The sequence below is a fragment of the Hippopotamus amphibius genome, chromosome 12 (assembly GCF_030028045.1).
Source record: "Hippopotamus amphibius kiboko isolate mHipAmp2 chromosome 12, mHipAmp2.hap2, whole genome shotgun sequence".
Classification (NCBI taxonomy): domain Eukaryota; kingdom Metazoa; phylum Chordata; class Mammalia; order Artiodactyla; family Hippopotamidae; genus Hippopotamus; species Hippopotamus amphibius.
Window position 1 is genome coordinate 67653769 of NC_080197.1, and position 23463 is coordinate 67677231.

The following is a 23463-nucleotide window of genomic DNA, read 5'->3' on the forward strand; positions in this document are numbered from 1 at the left end:
GGCAAGACCCCCTGTAGAGCTGGGACAGGGACTTGAAGAGAGGGAGGATTCTGGACAGTTTACCTCTCACAGGGTGCAGTGGTGGGGCTCTGAAAACTTAGGGGAAAAAACTATAAATTAGAATTACCTACTGCAACTGGAATCAATTGCTACTGCCAAAGTGGAACTCTCATCACTGGCGTTAAGCCATTTGCTTATGGTCTTTGTGTAGTTTACTTCCTGTTTCTTGATGTTCATTGAACTTTTGAAAACTATGGGATTATAGTTTTTATTAAATTTGGTAAAGTTTCAGTCATTACTCTTCTTTTTTTTTTTTCTTTTTTCTGTCCTTTCTGCCTTCTCTCCTTGGGAGACTCCAATTTCATGTATGCTAGGCCATTTAAAGTTTTTCCAAGTTCACTGATACTTTGTTAATTTTTTACCCAGTCTTTTTTCTCTGTGTTTCATTTTGGGTTGTTTCTATTTCCTTCTTCAAATTCACTCATCTTCTATAATTTCTAATCTGCTTTTAATCTCTCCCATTTGTGTTTTTCATCTCATATTTTAGGGTTTTCATCTTTAAAAGTTTTACTTAAAAAAAAAAGTCTTTCATGTCTCTACTTAACTTGCTCAATATTTCTTCAATTTTATCAATCATATGGAAGGCAGTAAAAATATCTGTCTTAATGTTCTTGTTTATTAATTCTATCATCTTCATAACTTCTAGGTTAGTTATGATTTTCATTATTATGAGTTTTATTTTTATGCTTGCTAATTTTAAAAGCTCTGGCTGCTTTCAAGGTTCTTTTCTGTATCTTTTGTTCTTAATGTAATTTTTAATTGGATGCCAGATGTTGTGAATTTCACCTTGTTAGGTGCTGGATACTTTTGTATACCTTTAAATATTATTGTGCTTTATTTCGGGTTGCTATTCAATTACTTAGTAAGAGTTTGATCCTTTCTAATCTTGTCTTTACACTTTGTTAGGTGAAACCAGAGCCATATTTACATTAGAACTAACTTTATGTCACTATTGAGACAAAACTCTTCTGATTCCTCAACCGATTATTCCATACATTATGTTTTCCACTGTAGCAGGTGGTAATAGAGACTATTCCTGGTGCTGGTGAGCTCTGAGAATTGTTCCTTTCATCCTTTCAGGTGATTCTTTCCTCAGGCTTGAGCATTTTCTTATATCCATGCAGTGACCCATCCTCAGCTTAGGACTGTATGGGGACCATATGCATATCTCCAGAGCTCTCTCTTCATGCAGCTTTCTCCTCTCTATTACTCTGTGCTGTAAATTTTAGCTCCCTTGCCCTTGCCACACTTTAAGCTTTGTCCCCTCTACTCAAAGAGTCTGCTACTCCACATGGGTTTTCCCTCCCTACACTGAAGCTTGAAAGCAGTCCCTAGGCAGAAAGCTGGAACAGTTGTAGAATTTTCTGCATTTTTCACCTTTGATTGCGCTGTGTTCAGTATCTTGAAAACTGTTCTTATATATGTGTGTGTACACATGTGTGTGGGTATTTTAAAATTACTTCAGGCTAGAGGGTAAATCCAGTCTCTCTGACTCCATCTTGGCTCACGCTTGGAATCACCTTGCTTTTCAAAGTATATATTTTTTTTACTGTATATAGAAATCTAGGTTGCTACTTTTTATTCTAGAACTTTAAAAGTGTCATTCCATTGATTTTTTGGCTTATATTGTTCCTGATGATGTCAGTCATCATTCTTATTTTTTCCTCTGGTCGCTTTTAAGGTTCTTTTCTGTATCTTACATCTTCAGCAGCTTGATTATAAAATTGATAAAGGTGGTTTTCTTGGTGTTTATTCTATGTGGGGTCAGCGAGTTTCTGGATTTTTAAGTCAGTGTTTTCCCGTTATTAGAAGCCCTTATTCCATACAATATTTTTTTCTGCTTTCTTTTCCTTTCCTCTCCTCAGCCTCTATTACATGTATGTTAATGGCCACTTGAGACTACCCCAGAGATCCCTGAATCTCTGTTAATATTTTTAAAATCCTTTGTCCCTATTCTTCAGATTGGAAGTTTATGACAATATATATTCAGCTTCACCAACTCCTTTTTTCTCTCTGTGATCTCTCTTCCAGTATGTGTTGAGTCAAGTCAGTGAATTTTTCTTTTCAGTTATTATATCTTATCAGTTCTAGAATTTACATTTTGTTCTTCTATATAGCTTCCATTTCTCTGCTAAGACTTTCTGTCTGCTGATTCACTAAGATAATATTTCCCTTTAATTCTTTGAGCAACTTTCCTTTTTTTCCATAACACATGAAGGCTGCCTTATAATCTTCATCTGCTAAACCAAACATTTGGGCCATCTCAGGCTCAGTCTCTATTGATTGCTTTTTTCCTCCCCCACTGTGAGTCCTATTTTCCTATTTCTTTGCATGTATAGTAATTTTTTATTATATGTACTTGACATTGTAAATGACATGTTTTAGATATTTTAGAATATATTATCTTCCTTGGAAGAATGTTTATTCTTACTCTAGCAAACAATTCTGTATTGGCTGATGACTTTGAGCTTGTATAGCTTTGGTTTTATGCTTTGCTAGGATGAATTATGGCAAGTTCAGTGTGTTTTATAAGATCTTCTAACTTGATGGGACTCGATCTTCTCTGCAAATCTTGTCAGGACTTGAGTTCAGGCTTTGTCTGTAGCTATCAAGAATAGTTTTCACCATGGAGTCCTTACTTCTAAGACATGCCCTTTATGGGGGGATGAGTTTCCAGGATATTTTGCATCTCAGCTAGGTACCCAAGGTGTTAAAAGGTGTTAAACAAGTCTCTTCACTTTTGCTGGGCTGTACCTCTGATATCTCCCAACACAGCGACCTTTCTCAACCTTGCATTGGCCCCTCTGGCAAGCATTGGGTAATGTTGCCCTGTGTGAACTTGGTGGGTTCACTTACAAATTTCTCTAGCCATTTTCTGAACAAATGCTTCCACTCTGGTGCCCCTTTTCAGAATTTCCACTTCCAGTGTCCTGAACTCTGACCTTTGCCTCTTTAGCTCATCAAGACTAATTATTCCCCTTGGATCCTAGTGGCTGCACTGCCTTTGGGGAATTGTCCTCAAGTCAAGAGCTAGTACATTTCCTTATCCCAAGGATTGTAGTCTTGTACTGCTTATAAAAGATAACCAGTAAATTGTATGTCATTCCCTCCCCTGCCCTTAAAGAGGCACTGGGTCATGGGAAGCTAATGTAAGAGATACTCTCGTCACTTAAAACTCTTCCTTTCCTACTTTTCTCTAAAAAAAAATTACAGGAAAGTTTCAGATTCATTTGTTTTCTAAAATTAAATTTATAGAGGCTGCGATGCTACTGGGTGGAGATCTCACTAGGCTGGTTGCGCTCTCTTTCTTCTCAATGCTTACATGGAACAATATTGGAAAGTTATACAGACTCAGTAAAGGGATTTTTTAATAACGACTGGTTGTTTCTGGGTAGGAAAAGACAATATTCATTCAGTAAACATTTTGTAAGTGTTGGCTTCAAGAATTGGATTTCCAAAGAGAATCTTAGATGTCGCCTCTAGAGAACATACAATCTAAAGAACTGTTTGCAGCTTGCTGTGTTTATCCCTGGTGCTAGTCTTACTGGTCTCCTGGGGCAAAATGACACCCTAAAATCACCTAAAATCAGTGCTGACTTCCCAGAGGCTGTGATTTTATCCTTGCGACATTTAGTTTTTCCCAAAAGGCATGATGTTAAGTTAGTCCACTCAGAGATCTTTGTAGGGTTGCGTCAGGGGCCCCTGGGAATGAATTAGGAGGGGAAGGTGGGTACCATTTTACCACCCTTCTCTTGGATCTTCTTTTCCTTATTTTAAACAAAACATAACATGCTCAAAAAGCTATGGTTGCTATAGGCACTTCCCAGATAAGGGTTCTATTTCTAGCAATTCTGGGTCCCAAACAGGAATTTTAGTGTGTACTCCCATCTTCCAACCCCACCCATTCTCTTTCCACCATCTTGGTTCCTCAGTCCCTTCTTTTCCTGCAGGCCTATCCAGGACCGACCACCACACCGCCTCACAGTCTCACACCACCTCGCAGCCTCGCAACCCCTCCAGGCTCACACCACTTCACAGCCTTGCACCACCACACAGGCCGCACCACCTCACAGGCTCGCACCCCGTCACAGGCTCGCACCGTCACAGCCTCGCCTCACCTCACAGGCTCGCACGTCACAGCCTCGCACAACCACACAGGCCGCACAACGTCACAGGCTTGCAGGACCTCGGCTTCGCACGACGTCACAGGCTCACAGCACCTCACAGCCTCGCACCACCTCACAGGCTCACACCCCATCATAGCCTCGCACTACTTCACAGCCTCCTTTCCTGGCCTCTTTGTTCCTTTCTGTTTGCATGTTTAGAACAGAAAAGAAGCCAAACAAGCCAGTGCTCTGAGCTCAGGTTTATAAGAAATCCTCAGGGTTTTGATGGAGAATTACCCAGGTACCAGGAAAAACATATCTCCTAATACCCAAATGTTCAGGTTTATCACATTAAAGAAAGGTTATCAAATTAAAAGTAAAATTCTGATAAGATAAAAGGAATTACTAAGAACAATTCTCTTAGACTCTAAACTAAACTGCGTAAGATATGTCTATCAGGTGCTCTAAGGCAAGTGAGGTCCAGAATCTAGATTTCTGTATCAATGGGGATATTTTAACAGCTGAGATGCTTCCTGAAGAACCTCAGGCATATTGCATTTAGTTTGGTGCTGGTACCAAGTGGGCAATGAACCAGGGCTCCTGCCAGGCCCAGATGGTCCTGGTCCAGGCTGGTCACTTGGGCTCTTTCCTTCCTGACTGTGGTTCCAGGCACTTGGCCCAATTCCTACTGCTTTTCTGGGCTGCCCCACCTGCCTGACCCTGAGGCGGTCAGTCTTGTCCCTCAAGCGTGGCTGTGGAGTAAAAGATAATTTCTCCAGCTTCAGTCATTCCTGTTATCCCACCAAATAAACACATAGTCTCTGTCAGATCATGGGAAATCTGGGAATAAAACACACACACGCACACACACACACACACACACACAAACGGTGAGTAATTAGTATCTACAAGTCTTCCAGAGCTTGTCTATTTTATGATTTCTTACTCTGAGCTAGTATCATATGCCTTTTTCCCTCCTATCAATTCTAAAAGAAAGGAAAGCAAGAACTGAACTCAGATGTGCTGAAAACTTTCACATATATTCCCCACTTTCCAGATGAGGAAATTGAAACTCAGATATAAGTTAACTAGCTTCTCACACAGTAAGTGGAACAACTGAAATCTGGACTAACTTTGTGACTTCTGTACATCCTGCAAATATTTTTTTCTCTCAGCTATTGTAGGTCAGTGTACACACTTTTTTTTAAAGCAGAAAATACATTTTTTAAAACATGAAATTTTCTATAGTATCCCATCATATAAAAGAAGTGAAAGCAGTTTCTCTCGTTGAAGCTGCAGAGAGGAGGCCTGGAGCCTCATTTGGAAGTCACTGGCCCAGGGCCCAGAGCCCCTCCTCCGTGAAGGCCCTCACAGGTGAACAGGAAGGTGGATTGAGAGCTGGTCATTCTATGGCAACAATTAGACCAGAAAATACAGTGCGTGGTCTCAACAGTCACTTACGTCTTTGGAAAATTTCAGATGACTGATCACCCCTGCAAAACACCACTTTATTCAGGCAGGACATCCTTTCACTCTTCCTCATGTCTGGGTCCCTCTGTGATACCTGCCTTCCTACTGCCCTCCCATGTCTAAAGATGGTGCTCATTTCTGCAGGCTGGAACTTCGCATACGGAGTTGGCTCTCTGGGGCATCAGGGAATTCCTGCGAGTGGGAGAGCGTAGCCGATGCCTTGGTGCACTGCCAGATTGCCCCACAGGACACAGGCACTCATCCCGCTGCTGCTGAGGGATGTGGCTGCTGGTAGCTCATAGCTAAATCCTTGTCCAAGAACTACCCTCACCAAAGAGAACACCCTCCCATCCTGCTCTGGAGTAGGATTATGTAAGATGCTAATAAAGCAAGGCAAAATTAGCTATTCCTCCTCCTAGTCTTCCCTCTGATAGCCACACTAGAACCAGAAATGGATCCACATTTGTTGCCAGTTCATCTGTGGTGTGGCTTATCCAGTAATCATAACAACGGCAGAGGCTTCTTCAGCTCCTAGAAGGCATGTGGATCAACTTCACTTGCATGAGTGAATGAATGAAAACCGCAGCGGTCTTGGACCACGGGCTAAGACGATTACCATGACCTGTTGTCCCACTTACAAAACGCAGCCCTTTGTATGGTGATAAGGTCTAGAGTATTTATAACTAGTAGCAACCCAGTATTCTGCAGTCAATAAATGAGAACATGTTTTACTAGGAACTAATAGGGAAGTTAATTTCTTGCCTCATCTCCACAACCAATCTTATTACAGGACAGAATATAGTCATCTGGGTAAATCCTTTCATTTGTCTTGCAGCAACAGAAAAAAAAAGTGAGGAAATAACTATTGTTATTTTATGCCTCAGTGATAGACAGTGGATATACAAAATGCAAATTCAAACAGCTATCTGGAATTACTCGAATGTGCCCCATTTCCTTTAACATTTGTCAAACTGAGTTTCCCACGCCTCTGATAGACGTGTGTGGATAAAGCCTCTCTTAGAGCTCCTGATGCCAAGTTTGGCCGCATTCAGCACAGAGAGTAGGTACCACCAGTGTGGGGAGCAGGCCTGGTGGACGGGATCTCGAGTCAGTGCACCCAGAGTGATGAGGACTCAGTTGGGCATGCTCACTGTGCAGATGTCTGGGTGCTGGGGTGAGTGGGAGAGTCCAGTGGTCCAAATGCGCTAAGAGAGAGAGATTTAGAGAATCACACAGCATTTATCCCGTGCTGACTCTGCCAGGCCCTTGACCTGTGCTTTACGCAACAAGTTCTGAATTTTCCCACAACTCCATAAGGTAGATAAGTGCTTTATGCCTTTCGTGGGAACACTTAGACCCAGAGATAGTAGGTGATGTCTCAAGGAGACAGGGCTCCTAGGTGGCAGAGCACTGTGACTCGAAGGTCTATACTGTTACAATCATGTCACTCTGCTTCCCCAAACCACCAGGCACCGCAGCAAGGAGCCTTCAGCGCGGCCCTGCGGGGGAAACTCTTCTTAATCCTGATCGCGAACACAGCAGCTGGTTCACAAGGGATTCAGTGGCGTTCACAAGTGGTGCCTGCTCAGAGCTCACCCTGCCCAGGTGTACTTACATGTTGCATTTGTACAAATTGACTTTTTTGTTTCAGAACAAGTAGCCAGCTTTTCAGACAGTTTTAGTGCAACAGATTTGCACAGATTGCTTGCACTATTGCAGATGTTTTCACTGAATGGGAACCACGCCCTGGTATTGCTTTGCTGGGAAACCTGCTAGTGTGGGTTGTGTGATGCACTTAATGGCAGAGAATCAAAGTCAAAAGCCAGGTGTGGGTAGTGAAGGGCTCTGATCTAGAGGAGCAGTACCTATTTGGCACCATGTGCCTATGGCATGAGGGTCCTCCTTGGGTCACAGGCTGCATCTCTTTTGTATTCCAAGGTCCATGATGGTTGGGGGTGGGGTGGGAGGGAGTGGTTCAGGTGTCACCCTGGGGAAACTGAACCAGTCCAGCACAGGCACCAGCTTCAGATGCTCTTATCAAATGTATTCAAGAATTCCAGGATGGGGACTTCCCTCGTGGTGCAGTGGTTAAGAATCCGCCTGCCAATGCAGGGGACACTGGTTCCAGCCCTGGGCTGGGAAGATCCCACATGCCATGGAGCAATTAAGCCCGTGTGCCACAACTACTGAGCCCATATGCTGCAATCAGTGAAGCCTGTGTGCCTAGAGCTTGTGCTCTGCAACAAAAGAAGCCACCGCAATGAGAAGTCTGAGCACTGCAACAAAGAGCCACCACTCGCCACAACTAGGGAAAGCCCACGCACAGCAAAGAAGATCCAACACAGCCAAAAATAAATAAAAAATAAGTGAATCATTAAAAAAAAGAAGAAAAATAATTCCAGGATGGCCCTTGGAGATGGTGAGAGTTGTGCTTGTTCTTGGGAGCCATGGAAGATACTAAGTTACTCCAAGTATTGTTTTCAGCCCTTTACACATTATCTTCTTTATTTTTTGAAGTCCTGTGAGAAAGCTACCATCACTATGTCCATTTCACAGATGAGACCACTGAGTCACAGTCAGGGGCAGAGTCTTAGCGAGTCTCTCTCCATCCATAGTCCCTTGTTCTAAACCATTCCATCTGCTATACTGCTGGGCCCTTTGCTGTCCTGATTCCCAAGCTCATTGGTTAAGGAAGGATGTGATTTAGTTGATTTTGAACATGAAATAACCCTTCTAAGACCATTCTGTTGTGTTTATAACAGCAGCAGGGGTGCAGTTAACTTTTCCCAGTTGAAACAGCCCTGTGGACTTTTTGGTGTTCTTAGAACTGTACAACATTATGTTGTGTCAGCTGGCTTTGAACTCCTCTCCACTGCCCTGGACTCACCGTGACACGCTCAGCATCTCCCCACCTACCAAGCCTCATGGCCTCCTGTATGTTTGAGCTTTCGTTGATGTGGAACCACTCTGTGGCTTATTTTTTATTGGAATCCAGGACTCAGATTCAGAGTCAGTAGCCTCAAATGTGGTTCAAAAATTTGAACAGACTTCCTAAGTAACGGTCTTGTTATGGGGTTTGGAAATGGACTACAACAACAACAAAAGAGAGGGGGAGAGAGATAGAGGGAAGGAGAGCTCTAACTTGGAGGAAAATCACTTCTAGAGAAGAGCACAGATCTTCCCATAGAAAAGTTTATTTATTAAAAGAATTGGTCATGGTTCTGCGGCCTTTTCCTGAGCCCTTATTTGCCTTGCAGGTTACGCTCTCTCTGTTCTGTCTCATCTTTAACCTGTCTGCTGGGAATTTTATTTGGTGGTCGCACACCACTGCCCCGAAAAACTCCCACTGTTACCGAGACGGAACATAGTTGCACAGTAGTGCTGTCACGTGAGTTAAGGGCACGTTGACGGCCGTAGCCGATGATTCCAGAATCTCGTGATGACACAGCAGAAAAGTGTTACTGGATCACATCATGGGCCAATGCAGGCAGGGATTTCTCCTCCAGGTGGCAACTCAGGCACCCAGCCTCTTTCCATCTTTTTGCCACCACCATCTCTATCTGGAGGTGATAGGTAGATAGAGGGAGGTGAGGAGGGAGGGAGAGGTAGGGAAGGTGGCTTCTGGCTGATTTTCAGGGCCCAGGGGCCAGGGACTAGAGTCCACCCCTTCTGCCTCCCTTCCAGTGAACAGAACTGACTGCAAGTGCCTGTGAAATGTAGCCCAAATATGCTCGCTTACATTTTCAGTGATAGTAAACCCACTTGATTCTGCTGAAAAACACATGAACTGGAGCTGTTTCTGGAGGCCTGGAAAGAAACTGTCATTTTGGAGTCAACCAGGAAGAAAAGCTTCAGAGGGCAGGTTCAGAGGTTTGGTCACCCATATGGGCCCTGGTGATGGACACCATGGGCGAATGCTCGCCGTATGCAGGGGTGAGTGTACAGCATTAGTATTCTTCAATACTTTAATGCAGCAGCATAGTCTTTCTTGACCCTTGCAGAAAGAAATTACCTGTCCTCTTGGGCCTGCATTGGCTGCTTTCCGTATTTCTGTCACATTTTCTGTAACACTGTTGCCCTTAGTTTGCATACTCACATTCCCTTCTAGAATGTAAACTCCTCTAAGTAGTGACCTTGTCGAATCCATCTTCACAGCCCCAGTCCCTTCCACGGTGCCTGACATGAGATGTTGCATCAACAAATGATTTTTTCTGAGGGCTAGAAATTTATCATTTCACAAATGGAAAGTTTTGAAAGACAGCCTCCCTCAAGGCTGGCCAGGGGCACGGTGCTTGTCCTTTTACCAAAATGGGAAAGTCAATTTGGACTTCAAGCCTCTATCCATGAGAGGTATAGAGCCATATGTCCTCAATGTTAGTAAGGTCCTTAGATGTGTAACCAAGAGAAGGAAATGCTTTCTGACAAATGAAGCGATGGGCTACCCTCGAGGTGGCAATTCCAGAAGCATACCGAAAGTGTTCGGTAGAAAAGAATTAGCCATGTGCCAGGGATGTGGTGGAGGAGAGTCTTGTTCTGAGGAAGCGAGTAGGCTAGCTTGCTGATTCTCATCAAGAAGGAAGGACCACGTCAGGGTCTGTAGTGACTGATGAGTAATTAAAAACTATGAGAACTTAGTGTTTCTGTCCTGAAGCCATTGGGAAAAAAGGTGTATCCCCATTACTGGTGTGACTGCAGAAGGTAGGTATTGCAGTAGATGTACTGGCAACATTTGAGCTACAGAAGTGAAAAATGTTGAAAAAGACTTGTCTCATGTTTTCTTAGTCCTTCCAGCAACAACCAACCTTTGGTCCCATAACATATTTTTACAAGTTGGCCTGCGGCACCATTTGTGTTTCTGGTGCTGGGCATATTGCAAGTGGTCAAAACATCTTTCCTTGGTTGATTGATTGATTGATTGATTCAATGTGATTAGATAAACAAGTAACAATATTTGTTGAGTGAATGATTGGATGAACTAGGGACTCATCCTTGACTCCAGGTTTAACAGCCCCACTTGCCCCAGGTCTTGTGATTATGACCTTTGTTTCCTACAAGGTCATAAGGGTTCTGGTGACCCTGCCACGAACAACCTTCAGTTTGTTCGTGTCCCTCATAATACAACTCCCAGAGCTAAACGTGGTCCTCCATTCTTAACTGAGTGGCCCACCAGGATAAGGCCTTGTAATAAGCCTCCATTGAAACTGAAAATAAAAATCCTGTTGTTCTGGAAGGCCAAGAGTTAGAGACACCACAGCTTAAGTTTCCTTCAGATGCATCCAAACATTGCTGTTAAAATTCAAAGGTAGAAGTTCGTGTACGTTAGGTTTTGTTGCTTTCTCAGTCCTGGGCATGGCCTCTGCGCTCTGAGCCTGTGCCAAGCCCCAGGCTAGTGGTCAGTGAGCTAGGAACCAAGCCGGCTAATTTGAAGCACATTACATCAGACATTTCCTGAGGTGGAAAGGAAGGCCTCCTTGCTAGAAAGCAGGGAGGATTTTGGCTCTTAGAGATTGGATTCAGTAACTTTACCTCCTTGGCTGAGAGCCAGGTCCCTAGCACGCAGCTCTTGGTCTGCAAAAAACTGAGACCTAAAGTCTCCGGCCCCTGCTTTACATGTTGACACCACAGCCTTCTTTGAGAGATGTATCACCTTTCTGGGCACAGGGACAGCTTTTAGAAATGGGGAGAGATTATAAAATCTGATGAAAGATTTTATAAGAGCTCAAAGAAAAAAACCTACTAACTTTTCTAACTTTAAATTTGGGGGGCAATGTTAACTTTGTAGTGGAAAATTGTAAACCCCAAATTAGAACACCGTCTCTCCCCAAAAGGTTGCCATCCATCATTTTCCTTTTCAAGTTAAATAAAGCCACATAATATGTAAGGATGGATATACTGGTGTTAGATACGAAATTTATAAATTAGAGCTTAGTGGTAGTTTCCCAATTAACTTCAGAAATTGACTTTTTTGATCTCAGTAGCACTCAACGTTAAACATTTTGTTATTCCAAAATCTTCAGCTCTTTCTATGCACCATGTAGGCTACTGTGAACCACAGATGCCTCCATGTTCATTGCACTGTGGCACTTCACAGATGATTTTAAAAAAAACTTAATTACAAAGAGACCCTGGCTGCCTCCACCGTGAATTCTTAAAGTTGAATCCTCGAGTGGAAATTAAGCTGGTTCAAGGGGCCCGTAGGGTACATGAAAGAATAAGATACAAAGCACCTTTGTGTGAATTATCATATCTGATACCCTTTACACCGGTGAAATATGGTGCTTTTAGTATGTAATTCTACAGTTCATCAACTGAGACGTATCAGGACAGATAAATTTCAAAGTCGTCTATTGGGATTGAAACCCAAGTCTTCTGACAGATGGATGCTTTTCCCGCCATAAACTCTACAATTTCAGGAGCACTGGTGTACCAGTGATGTACAGAGTGACGGCTGTGGAAACCCCTGAAGGAATGATCTGGTAAAGTGCTTGCTGAGACTCCTCTGTCGTCTAAACTCTGAGCCTTCCGTCTAAGTCTGGATACTTCATCTTCTCTTTTGGGAAAACTGATCTGGGACTATTTGACCCCTACCTTGAAGGGGTGCTCAAGCAAATCATAAAATATTGACCAAGTGCTTTAAGTTTCAAGGAAGTAAACTTCCAGTCTGTGAACATGCGGAGTGCGCCAGCACCAGCCAGTGTCTTATCAGCTCACCCAAGGTTGCCCACTTCACTCCTGACCTGTCTGTGTGCGAAAACCTAAGGATGTCACACATACACTTGTCACCTTTCTTTAGCCATGTGTGCTCCAGGGAATAGGGTGGTACATTGTTAACATGTCCAGGGAGGGACTTAAAGGGGTGGGAGTGAGACGAGAAGGAGGTGGCAGCAGGGAGGTGAGAAGGGGAGGAAGGGGGGGTGGCGAGTCAAAGCTGACAACACCCAGGGAGTCCAAGCTGTCAACCTGCAGGGTCTGGACTGCCTCTTTCCTTCCCCCACAGCCCTCCTCCCCACGAGGTGAACCTGAGACTCCCTGCTTAGCCAGGTCTTGCAAAGAACCATGCCAAGCTCTGCACTGGCCAGGTCTTCTCAGTGACAAGAGACAGCGGGGTGCAGAGCTGTTCACTTGGCATCCTTCACCATCACTAAGGTCACTGATAAAATATGAAACCGATGCTGCGTACATGGCTTCATGAAGATGAGCAGGAAAGCGGGGAGCCAGGGCAAGGGGCATATGCACAGAGGGGGACACAGCCTCCTGAAACACACACAGGAAGGCTCGGGACAGCCACGCTGCCCCAGTGAAGCAGCAAGCATGTGTTTACTTTCAGCTCAGAATGTTTTCCTTTGTTTATCCATCACCTCTTCATTCTCAGGAAGCGACACAAAGTAACAGGCTTCAGGATGCCATCTGTGTCCATTTTGACAGCGTTCATGTCACAAAACACAATCATGTACTGTAATTATACAAAATGCAAAGAATAGAGTGTTGTTAGTTACATGGGTTAAATGAAACTGACAACCCCAAAGAAAACAAAACAGAAGGAGATCTCTGTAGGAATCCACAGAGACACTTGACAATATTACCCCCCAAAATGTAGCCAAATCATTGTCCTAGCATGCTGCAGTTCATTGCCACAACGTCATAAATTCCCAGCTCTTTGAGGGAAAGAAAGTGCGTGTTCACAGCCTATAGTTCGCAAAGAAATAGCTTTTACGTGTATGCAGGTCAACAGAAAAAGGAATGCAAACTCTAGGCACCAAGATTGCTCAGACAGCAACGGAGTCTAAAGAGCAGACTTCAAAGTCTTCTGAACCAGATCTAGTTTGTTGAAAAAGAACCTGGACAGTGATATTAGTCCAAGAGCGCCAAGGAAGAAACACTGAACCGTTAATAAGAAAAAAAACACACAAAAAACATCAAGAACTAGAACAATTAAGACAAAATTTTTCTCTACTCTACTGTGAAGCTGAATTACAGCTTTTCATATTTGGAAAAGGTATGCAGTTGATCTGTGGGGAGAACCCTTCTCTTTCTCCCCATCCACCCTCCTCGCTCCCGATCCAGTAACTTATGTTGGAGTACAGATATCACTGGTTCAATTTTCTTGAAGCAGAATTTCCATTTCTTCATGTGCGGCCATGCCTCCTTTTAACAATGAGGTATAATTTGACGCTGACAATGCCTGTTCCTTCTTGGGCTATGAGCTTGATCAATAGTGCGGGCAGAAAACAATTCAACGTTTTGATAAAATCACACATGTACAAAAATTATTGCACTTAAAAACAACAACAAAAACCTCAGCCCAACCAGCAAAGGGCCAGTGAAACTCTTCGGAAGTGTTGTGCTTCCTGCCCTTTGCAGAGCGTCTGGACCTTCCCGGTGTCTGGTTGAATTTGGTCCTTTATTGAACATCCAGAAGTGAAAGAGTCCAAAAGACACTGTAGGCTCTTTAAGGCTAAGTCTTCCCGGTGCTTCTACGAGATAAATTATCTCCTTGGCCACATGCTACAAAGCAGGGCTCTTTATAGCAAATGGCTAGTAGGCCCCCCCAAAAAAACTCTGGAAGCAAAGGAGGGTGGGTTCACATCATGTCCTGTCCTGTGAATGAGAGAGAGAGAAAGATGGTAAGCAGTCTGGGAGAGCAAAGCTGCTCATCAGCTTCCACTCTGTGGCTGGAAGTACAGCCATCGCCTCCTGACCCCATCACTAGCTTTCATTACACTCAGCCACACAGTCCATGTGGATGTGGGTTTATCTGCGCATCTTTCTCTGTGTAAGTCCTCCTTTCTGTGGCTCCGACTGTCTTTCCCTCTACCTGCAAATTCGTCTCTCTTTCCTTATTCGTGACCCTTCCTGCCTTCTCGTGCTTTCTGTCTCTCTTTGTTGATGAATGTAAAGGTCCAACGCTAATCATATCCTGGTACCCACTGATCCATATCCTTCCATACTTCTTCCATAATCCACCCCATCCTCTCCCTCCCTGTCAATGATCCTCCCAACCTCAATGTATTCAGAACACTCCGTGTTCTGTTTACCGAGCTGAATTTGAATCAGAAGATTACTTGTTACTTTAGCCAAGATTACTTACACCTCCGAAATCTGATCTCCTAGGCAAATGTGAGCAAAGGGCATTGACTGTGTTATGATTTTTTTCATGATGCTCTCAAGTAAGTACTCACATAATAGATGAGATCAAGGGATCTGGAAACTCTGCTAACCTGAGACTATTGTCAATATTGTTTTTCCTTCTTTGGGGTGTCTACTTCAGCTCATGTCTTCTTTGTAACCCCTTGTATGGCCCTTGTAGTCAACAGTATGTTTGCATAAAGTATCTAGATAAATAGCATTGGATGGTAGTATTCTGATACTGCAGGCACAGATCCAATATCAGAGTAATTTAAGTTCAGGGTGGAGGGAATGGAGGTCAAATCTTCATGAGTTGCTGAAGCTCCTGCATGCCACGCCCACCAACCAAGGGCCATTGACGTTCTGAGATCTACTGTGATAATTGTCTTTCCCTATGACCACCTCCCTGTGACCACCTCTGTGGGGTCAGAGTCAGTACAAATAGCCACTGCTGCCTCTGTCATATCCCATTACATCCTCTCCCACTGTGCTAAGACAGGGTGCCCCTGATGGGCTCCTCTCTACTTACTGGTCTGGATTCTGAACTAGGACTTGCTGACATTCTCATAGATGACATCACTGATGCAGAACTGCTGCTTCTTCTTCATCCACATGAGTTGGACACATTGATGGATAAAGATGTACTGCTCCTGGAACAAAAGACAAAGACAAGTTTTCGAGCAAGATATCTTTGTGTAAAAATATATTTTAATACTATGGCAGTATTAAATACTATAATGTCAAGGGAAGCCATCTTCATTATTTATGAGACACAATTTTATAACTAAGAAATCCAAGAGAATCAGTTGTAAAAATATTTTGGTTAATAATAGGGCTTAGACTATCACTACTTAGTGCCAAAGGCAATGAATAATCAATCAACAAATCATGGGGCCCTCAGGCGTTACAGCATCATTCACTGACCTTCTCTCCCTGTCTTTGTGCTCCACCCCAGCCAGGCACAGCATGGCCCAGGGCAGAGCAGCATGTACCATGTGCACCCACATGTACACACCCACTCACACTCATTCACACTCACACACAAATGCACACACACGTAAAAAACATAAAAAAATCATGGGGCTATTTTGAAAATAAAAAACAACATAGCACTTCACCTCATAATACACTGAAAAAAATTCCAGGAAGTTTAATAACTTAAGCCATAAAAATATAAAGGAAAATATTGGTTAATTCTTTGATTACTTTAAGGAAGGACTATCTAAACTTTAAACAATGAAATAAGTTACAAATAAAAATGTCAAACAATAAAAAGAATAAAATAAAGGGCAAAACAGAAACTGAGAGGAAAAATATTTTCTAGAAGTATGACAAATGTTGATACATTTATCTTTATTTAAAATCATCCACAGCAGTAAAACACACGCTTAAACTGACAAATAAATAAAATACACAAACCACTAGACCAAATATTCCTGAAAGGCAGGGACTGTGTCTTTTTATTCCTAATACCCAGCACTTAGTTTGTGCTTATTAAATGTTTTTTGAAGTAAACTGAGAAAATATTAAAACATATGCAAAAAATGGCCAAGTAATAAAAAACTGTAAATTAAAACAATTTATTTTTTACCTACAAAGTAAGCAAAGCTAAAGGAAAAAGTAACATTCAATGATAATTTGAGTTTGTTGAAGCAGTCATTTTTATCTACTGTTGGTAGAGGTACAATTGATAAAATGCTACTAAGTGGCACTGTGGACAGATCAAAGTAAGAAAGCAGGAAAGAATCCAATTTAATGTCCTATAAAAAGGAGAACGTTTTAAGTAAGCAAACGTACATCGAAAAGGAAACAGTATTCTGTCTTTAAAATGAGATTTACTGAGTTTTAGGCAATCTGGGATGATACATGTAGCAAAATATTAAGTGAAAAATCAGAATGTAAAATTAGCATATATGTATAGAGCATGTGAGCACAACTGTGTGAACATTATACTTGAATGACGGTCAAGATGAGATATACCAAAACATTGAGCGTAGATGTCTTTATGTCATGAAGTCAAGGTCATTTCTCCTTTTTCCTTATTTTCCAGAGTTCCCCTGTAAGTAATACTATTAAAAATAACTTTTAAAGAAGAACCATTTAAGATACCCACAGGATTTAAGGGAGACTTTTGTATGACAATTTTATACAAAGGATAAGATTAAATACTTCAAACTTCCCTGGATTGATACCTAGACTCATATGTATTTTTCAACAAAATTTGGGGAAATATGTTCCCTTATTTTGTGACAATATCACATCAGTAACTGAGCTTCCGTTTCTTGTTATGACACATCCCTCCGTTGTTTCTGGTGTGGAGTCAAACAAAGGGCATCGATAAGGACAAGGATTACCTGGTTTCTCAACCCATAACTACACAGTGGCCAAACTTTGTGTCATTAAAAAAAAAAAAAAGTAGCTGGGCCACTGAAAAAGTAAGTAAAAGACACATCTCTGTGTAAATAAAAGACACATTTACAGACGCATCTCTGAGCATTCCTGAGAAACTGGGAGGCTGCCGATCAGGAGGGCTGGCTGCTCAAGGCAAGGCCCTAGCTGACCTCCAGGGAAAGCCTATTAGAGGAAAATTAAAGAAAACTTTTGATAAAAATAGAAGAGAGCCCAGGAGAGGTGAAGGCCATCCATACGTGACACTTCGAAATTTCAAAGCACTTATCTTGATGACATGGGTTCACCTAATGTATACTTTACAACAAACAATTCATGAACGCTGTCCTTCACTTTTTACAGATGAGGAATGGAGCTTTTTTAAAAAATGTGTTTTTAATTTTTATTTTTTTAATTTAAAAAATTGAAGTATAGTTGATTTACAATGTTGTGTTAGTTTCAGGTGTACAGCAAAGTGATTTAGTTATACATACATCTATGCCTATTGTTTTTAGATCCTTTTCCTTATAGGTTATTACAAAATATGGAGTATAGTTCCCTGTGCTATACAGTAGGTCCTTGTTGGTTACCTAACTTACATAAAGTAGTGTATATCTTTTAATTGGAATGGGAGATTTGAGAGGTGAAGTGAGTTGTGTGGTGGGCAGGCTGGGATCACCCTACTCTCTGACTACCCCTTGCTGCTGTCATGCAGGGGTCCACATGGCGTGCCTGCTTAGCTGAGAAAGGAGAAGGGGCTTATCAAAATATGGCCCCTGCAGCGTGTGGCGGGGACCTGAAATGTGCATCTGAGGACATGGTCGAATTAGTCAGTGACTTCTGCTGTTTGTGGAGTGGGGTGAGGTAGTAGAACCAAGGTGATGGGCAGTTGAGAGGATGTAGGAAAATTAGAAAACAGCATGGGAAGTAACCTGTACACAACACACAGTGGTGCCTGTATATACGAGGGTGAGTCAAAAATTATCAGCACTCCAGTTATATTCAAACTTGTGTTGGCTGCACTGTCTTATCGGCACTTTCCGTTCAAGGCTATTGTTTCCCCAGTCATTGCTGTGCAGGTGTGAACGTGTTACATCACTTCATTTGTAACTGCGGTGCGAGCAAAAATGGATGCCCCACTTGTGATTTGCATGAAAGAAGAGCAGCCTGCAGTGATTCGTTTTTTGTGGTCTGAGAGTGTACCTGGTGCCTTTATTTATCAAAGACGTTGTGCGCAGTGTATGGAGAAAGTGTTATATCGTGTAGAAGTGTGTATGAATGGATAGAGAAGTTCAAGGAAGGTCGCACAAGTGTTAGCCATCAAGAAGGAACCGGATTCACTTCTGACAAAGTGAAGACAGTGGTGCCTTTGTGGCTCGCAGCTCAGCCTAAAACATTTTTTAATGAGGGAATATGAAAGCTTGTTGACAGATGGACAAAGCGTATTAAAAAGCAAGGAGATGATGTTGAAAAATGATGTATTTGTCTCTTCTAAATTAAAATAATTTCTACAGCCAGGGTGCAGATAATTTTTGACTCACCCACGTGCATTGACCCAGCTGTAGAATCATTCTGGCCCCTTGAAAACCATTAGTGTCAAAGGAGAGCTCTGGGATGAACAACAATAGTTTTTTACTCTGCTCCTTACTTATCACCATCAGTAAACTAGGAGGCAGCAGGACTGGGGTGCGAAAGAGCTGAAGGAGGATATTAGGGAAATCCTAACATTCAAGTTATAGGCTAAACCACGAAGAGCATAGGAATGAGGGAAAAAAGAGGTAAATCAGTGGACAAGATGTTCCAGACATAACTAACAAAACTGACATAAACAAATAACTTGAACTAGAGAGGATCACTGCAAAATCCTGAGGGAACTCAAGAGTGAACTGGAACAGCTGGGAAAAGTAAGTGACCCGTGGTAACCTCTGTCTCTTCTGCTGACTTTGAATTTTCCCATGAGAGTTCAGGGAAGGGATATCATACTTAAAACAGACTGTTTCCCTGGAGATGTCAACCTAAAATACTACCACAAACAAAGAAGCAGTCAAAATCTAAGGAAAGAAAGTTAGGGAGAAAACTAAACTTTTCCCCAGCTTTGCAGAAAGGCACATGGGGGCAGCTCTGGTCTCGTGTGATTACCACACGTGAAGAAAGATAACGGCATTGAAAGTTGGATGGAGGGTCTACCATGTGAAGGTAGTTTTTAAAAACGGATTAAGATTCTGTTGTTGGAAAGTTGAAAGCCAACAGGCTATAATCACAGTCTATAAAGTTATAAAAGGTATAAATTAAGTCAAGGAGGGCAGACAATTCATCAAATCCAAAATACTTAAAATAAGGAGTGGCCCTTTGAAGCTTGGGGATTAATATAGGCAATACAGAGTTTTAATCACGTAGGAGGATACAGATTTAGGGAAGTGAAAGCCAAAACTATGGACGGATTCATAAAATGCTGTTTAATCACTAGGTCGGTGGGCTTGTCTGGGAAACCAGGACATTTTAAAGTTATGATATATGGGGATATGTGTATAAAAACAAAGGATTGAACTTGGTGTACCCCCCCAAAAAATAATAAATTAATTTAAAAAAGTTATGATAATAAGGTAATGTTCATGTCTGCACAGCGGTAGGTTAGAAGGTAGCAGGACTGGCATGTGAGTGATCGCAAGGAAGTGCGGGCACCAATAGATGTCCTTCCTAATCATCGATGAGCCACCTGAATGTGAATGAGTTACGCTTTCCAAAGCGCTGTGATCTTGCTAGAGCTCAGAAATAAACAGATGGGAATGGCGATGCCAAGCCTTGGTCAGATGGGCTGGGGAAGCAAGAGAGAAAAGCGAAAAGGGTGGGAAAGGGGAAACAGAAGCACTGAGACCACAGCTAGGGCTGCGGGCTTTTGAATAATACTGACATCTAGTGGTGGTGGATGGGAAAAGCATGAGGAAGAGTAAGGCAGGTTTTAATCCCTTGGGAATTGAGTCAGCGGTCAGGCCAGACTCGGTTCTATTCCACAAGTGTTCTTCCTACACACACTCCTTGCAAAAAAGGATTATTGTCCGCCTGAAGCTAAGAAGTTGTGAATATGGCTGGGTGACTAGGATTACGAAGAAACTATTGTGCTTAGATTTGGGGCATGCACAGGGGCACACCCACGGCTGCTCTGAGGCGGTGTGATGGTGTCTGGCTGGGGCTGCCACTCCAGCCCGAGTGCATTTTTAAGGCTTCAAGGGTGGAGAGTGCTTGGGAGAGGAGGAGGAAGGGGAGCACGTAACACTGATGGATATTTCTGGGGATGCCTGCACGTTGTTACAATGACGAATCCATTCATTTAGCTCAAGGGGACTGACAGTGCTGGTAGGTGTGGATCTGGAAATCCTTAAAATCATAAGGATTCTACTTCATCAGAAGGCACAAATTCAACCCTTATTATCATTAAAAGTGAATTGAGTCACATGAAGGGCAAACTAATGACAAACATTGAATCAAATCTAGCATTTTATATAGACATTAAATCACAGCAGTTCCAAAGACTCCACTTGGTGGCATTTCCCCAGATGGCTGTTACCTTCATTGAACTCTCAGTCTGTTCAAAGAGCTTTTATTCCATTATAGATATATCCATGTGCTCTGGGTTACTGAAGAGCATATGACACCAATAAAAGTGCAGGCACTGTACACCGAATGGATTTCTAGAGACTAATATCTGTGTCTTTTATACCTTGGAGCAGTTTGAATGTGCACAGTAAGAAACTGGGAACGGCAGACACACACACACAAAAAAATTCGAGACAATGGTTTTGACATATGAGATTGAATAATGGGAAGTTTTTCAGCCAAGGGCAAATTTAAAAATACATATGATTGTGTTCCTACCTCGGTCTGTACCATGGACATTCTGTATGACCGCATTTCTGACACCAGCCCTAGGATGTCGACAAACTCATGATCCCGAATGTGCTGCAAGAGCCTGTCCAGGGCAATGAACGTTCCTGTCCGACCGACTCCAGCACTGAAAAAGAGGTTCCGACAGCACATCACTTAGACAGCGCTTCTACACTGCTGGAAACAAATTGGTGATTAAAAAACAAAACAAAACAAAAAACCCCACTAAAACTACAGGGTGCCTCATTGGAAAAAAAGAAAAGACTAAACTGACAATATTTCCCACCTAACTGATTTTTAAGTATGCAATTGTGGTTGATGTGTCCCCTGATGTCACAGTTCTATCACTGCTACCTCCCTTAAAGTGGTGTGGGTCTGCCTTGGTCACACCTGCCCCTTCTGCCTCCACGTTCTCTGTTCCTTAGGAAAGTAAGGATTCCATATGGAGCCTGCTGGAGAGTTGGTTCCTGCACCCAGGGAGCTGATACGCGTAAACAGTTCCAGCCTTCTGAGCAGCCTCAGAGTTAAGCCCTCCTGCCTGGCTTGAAAGTCTAGTTGAGATGCCCACACCCTAGTTCTAGGTCTGGGGCCATGTGATTTGTGTGCCTTCAGCCCTAGCTCAAGTTCATCATCTCAGACCTTCCTTAGAGCCCATCTGCCCTGCTAGTGGGTGCTGATCTGCTTCAGTTGCCTCAAAATCAGATTTCATATTTGGACCCAGTCTCTTCCAGTCCCCAAATCCCAGGGCTCAGGGCATAGAGGGAAGTGGAGTGAAACAGCCTGACCAATTCTCCACCGCAGTCCCCAGGGTTACAGTTAAAGTCAGCCCTCTTTTTCCTCCAATCACTCACGGGCTGAAGTGCCAACTGGTTCTTGGATTACGAGAAAATAGAAATCAAAACCAATTCACTTGTGGGATTTGCTGGGAGAGAAATCCAACAGGAAAAACCATGAGTTCCGAGTTTGCTTTTTTTCCCAGACTACTCTTCCCTCCTAGGACTTATCTTCTCTGACAAAATGTTCTGTGTCTGGGTGAATTCTCATGGAGTCACATCCAGACCTATACCTGTTACCTGCGTGAAAGGAGTCCATGAGTTTGACCCCAGGATTGAGCAGCTTTATATTCTGCTCTTGGAAAGAGTCATTTTGAGACCAGATAATTTCATCTGGTGAAGCAGAGCTTTTGACCTGGGAATGACTACAGCAACAGTAGTCTCCCTAATCAGAAATTTGGTGGCCTGTGAAACATTTCTCTTTCCAAGGTGACACATACTCTTCTCTCTCTCTCTCTCTCTCTCTCTCTCTCACACACACACACACACACACACACCCCTAGCCATTCTGGTTCACAAAGGCCAACGTGCTAGATCCAGGATTATTGGCTGTCGGTGCCTCCTTTGACATCTTTATCCCACTTCTATCTCTGATACACAATAGGAGCACATTTATACCCCTTGCTCTTTTGAGGTTCTGTGAACATTTTACGACAATATTGTGTCACGCTGCTGGATTTTGATGGAGCTTTGTTCACTCGGTAGGAAAGAAAGCTTAAACTCAAAGATAACTCTTTCCATAAGGCTTTAGGGCAGTTCTTGGTTTTTGATGATGCAATAGATCATATAGCCCCTTTCATTTGCGCCATCTAGAAATTTAGAGATAACCTTGACGAGAAACCGAGCACATATATCTTCATGAGCTGAATGTTTTTATTTCTCCTTTCCTTCGACTTGCTTTTTATGTCTATTTATATTACTCTGGGCTGTGATTGGCTATTTTTAATTTCACTTTGTATTTGGCTATATTATAAACCCACAGAATCCTCAATAGGATAGGATACTATCATATAGTGCTTAAAAGCATGGCCTTTGGAGACAGGCGTGCCTGGATTTGAATACTAACTCCTCCATGTTCTAGATGCATGAACTTTTGTGACTCCCTTAACCCTTCTACTCCTTAGGTTTTTTTTGTTTTTATTTTTGTTTTTTTTTTAATCTGATGATGGGAGTAATAATATTAATCTCATATGCTACAGGATATAAGATAGCCATATTATAAGTAAATCATGTATCTAGTAAGACTTCAGTTAATCATAAATTTTTTAAAATCATAATTCATTTAATTGTTAATTCCATCTGATCAGGGATTTATAGAATGGTGGGCGATTTCCTCTGTGATTCCTCACAGGCAATGCATTTGCTGAGGTTACCTGCAGTGCACGATCATGGGGCCTTTACTCTTCGTAGCTTGCTGTCGGACCATGTGTACAAACTGCAGGATGCTTTCTGCAGCGTTGGCTGTGGGCACTCCGTGATCAGGCCACGCGGTGTAGTTAAAATGCATCACATCCTGCATCTCGTCAGCCTTTAGGAGAAAAACAAGTGTTAATCTCTCAGGCCACTGTCAGGATGGCTCAGGCCTCCGAGACAGCTCA

General features: G+C 42.6%; 1 protein-coding gene across 2 annotated transcripts in view; it reads right to left on the reverse strand.

The window, feature by feature from the left end:
* Positions 1 to 13038: 13038 nt before the first annotated feature.
* PTPRO (protein tyrosine phosphatase receptor type O) overlaps positions 13039 to 23463 on the reverse strand; it is a 239788-nt gene continuing 229363 nt past the window's right edge. For both annotated transcript variants that reach the window (XM_057703324.1, XM_057703323.1), the window contains exons 23-26: positions 23239 to 23393; positions 21024 to 21159; positions 15292 to 15412; positions 13039 to 14234 (exon numbers count right to left, since the gene is read on the reverse strand). In XM_057703324.1, coding sequence (XP_057559307.1) covers positions 15308 to 15412; positions 21024 to 21159; positions 23239 to 23393 — 396 coding nt within the window. In that variant the 3' untranslated portion in view covers positions 13039 to 14234; positions 15292 to 15307. The remainder of the gene's footprint in view (positions 14235 to 15291; positions 15413 to 21023; positions 21160 to 23238; positions 23394 to 23463) is intronic.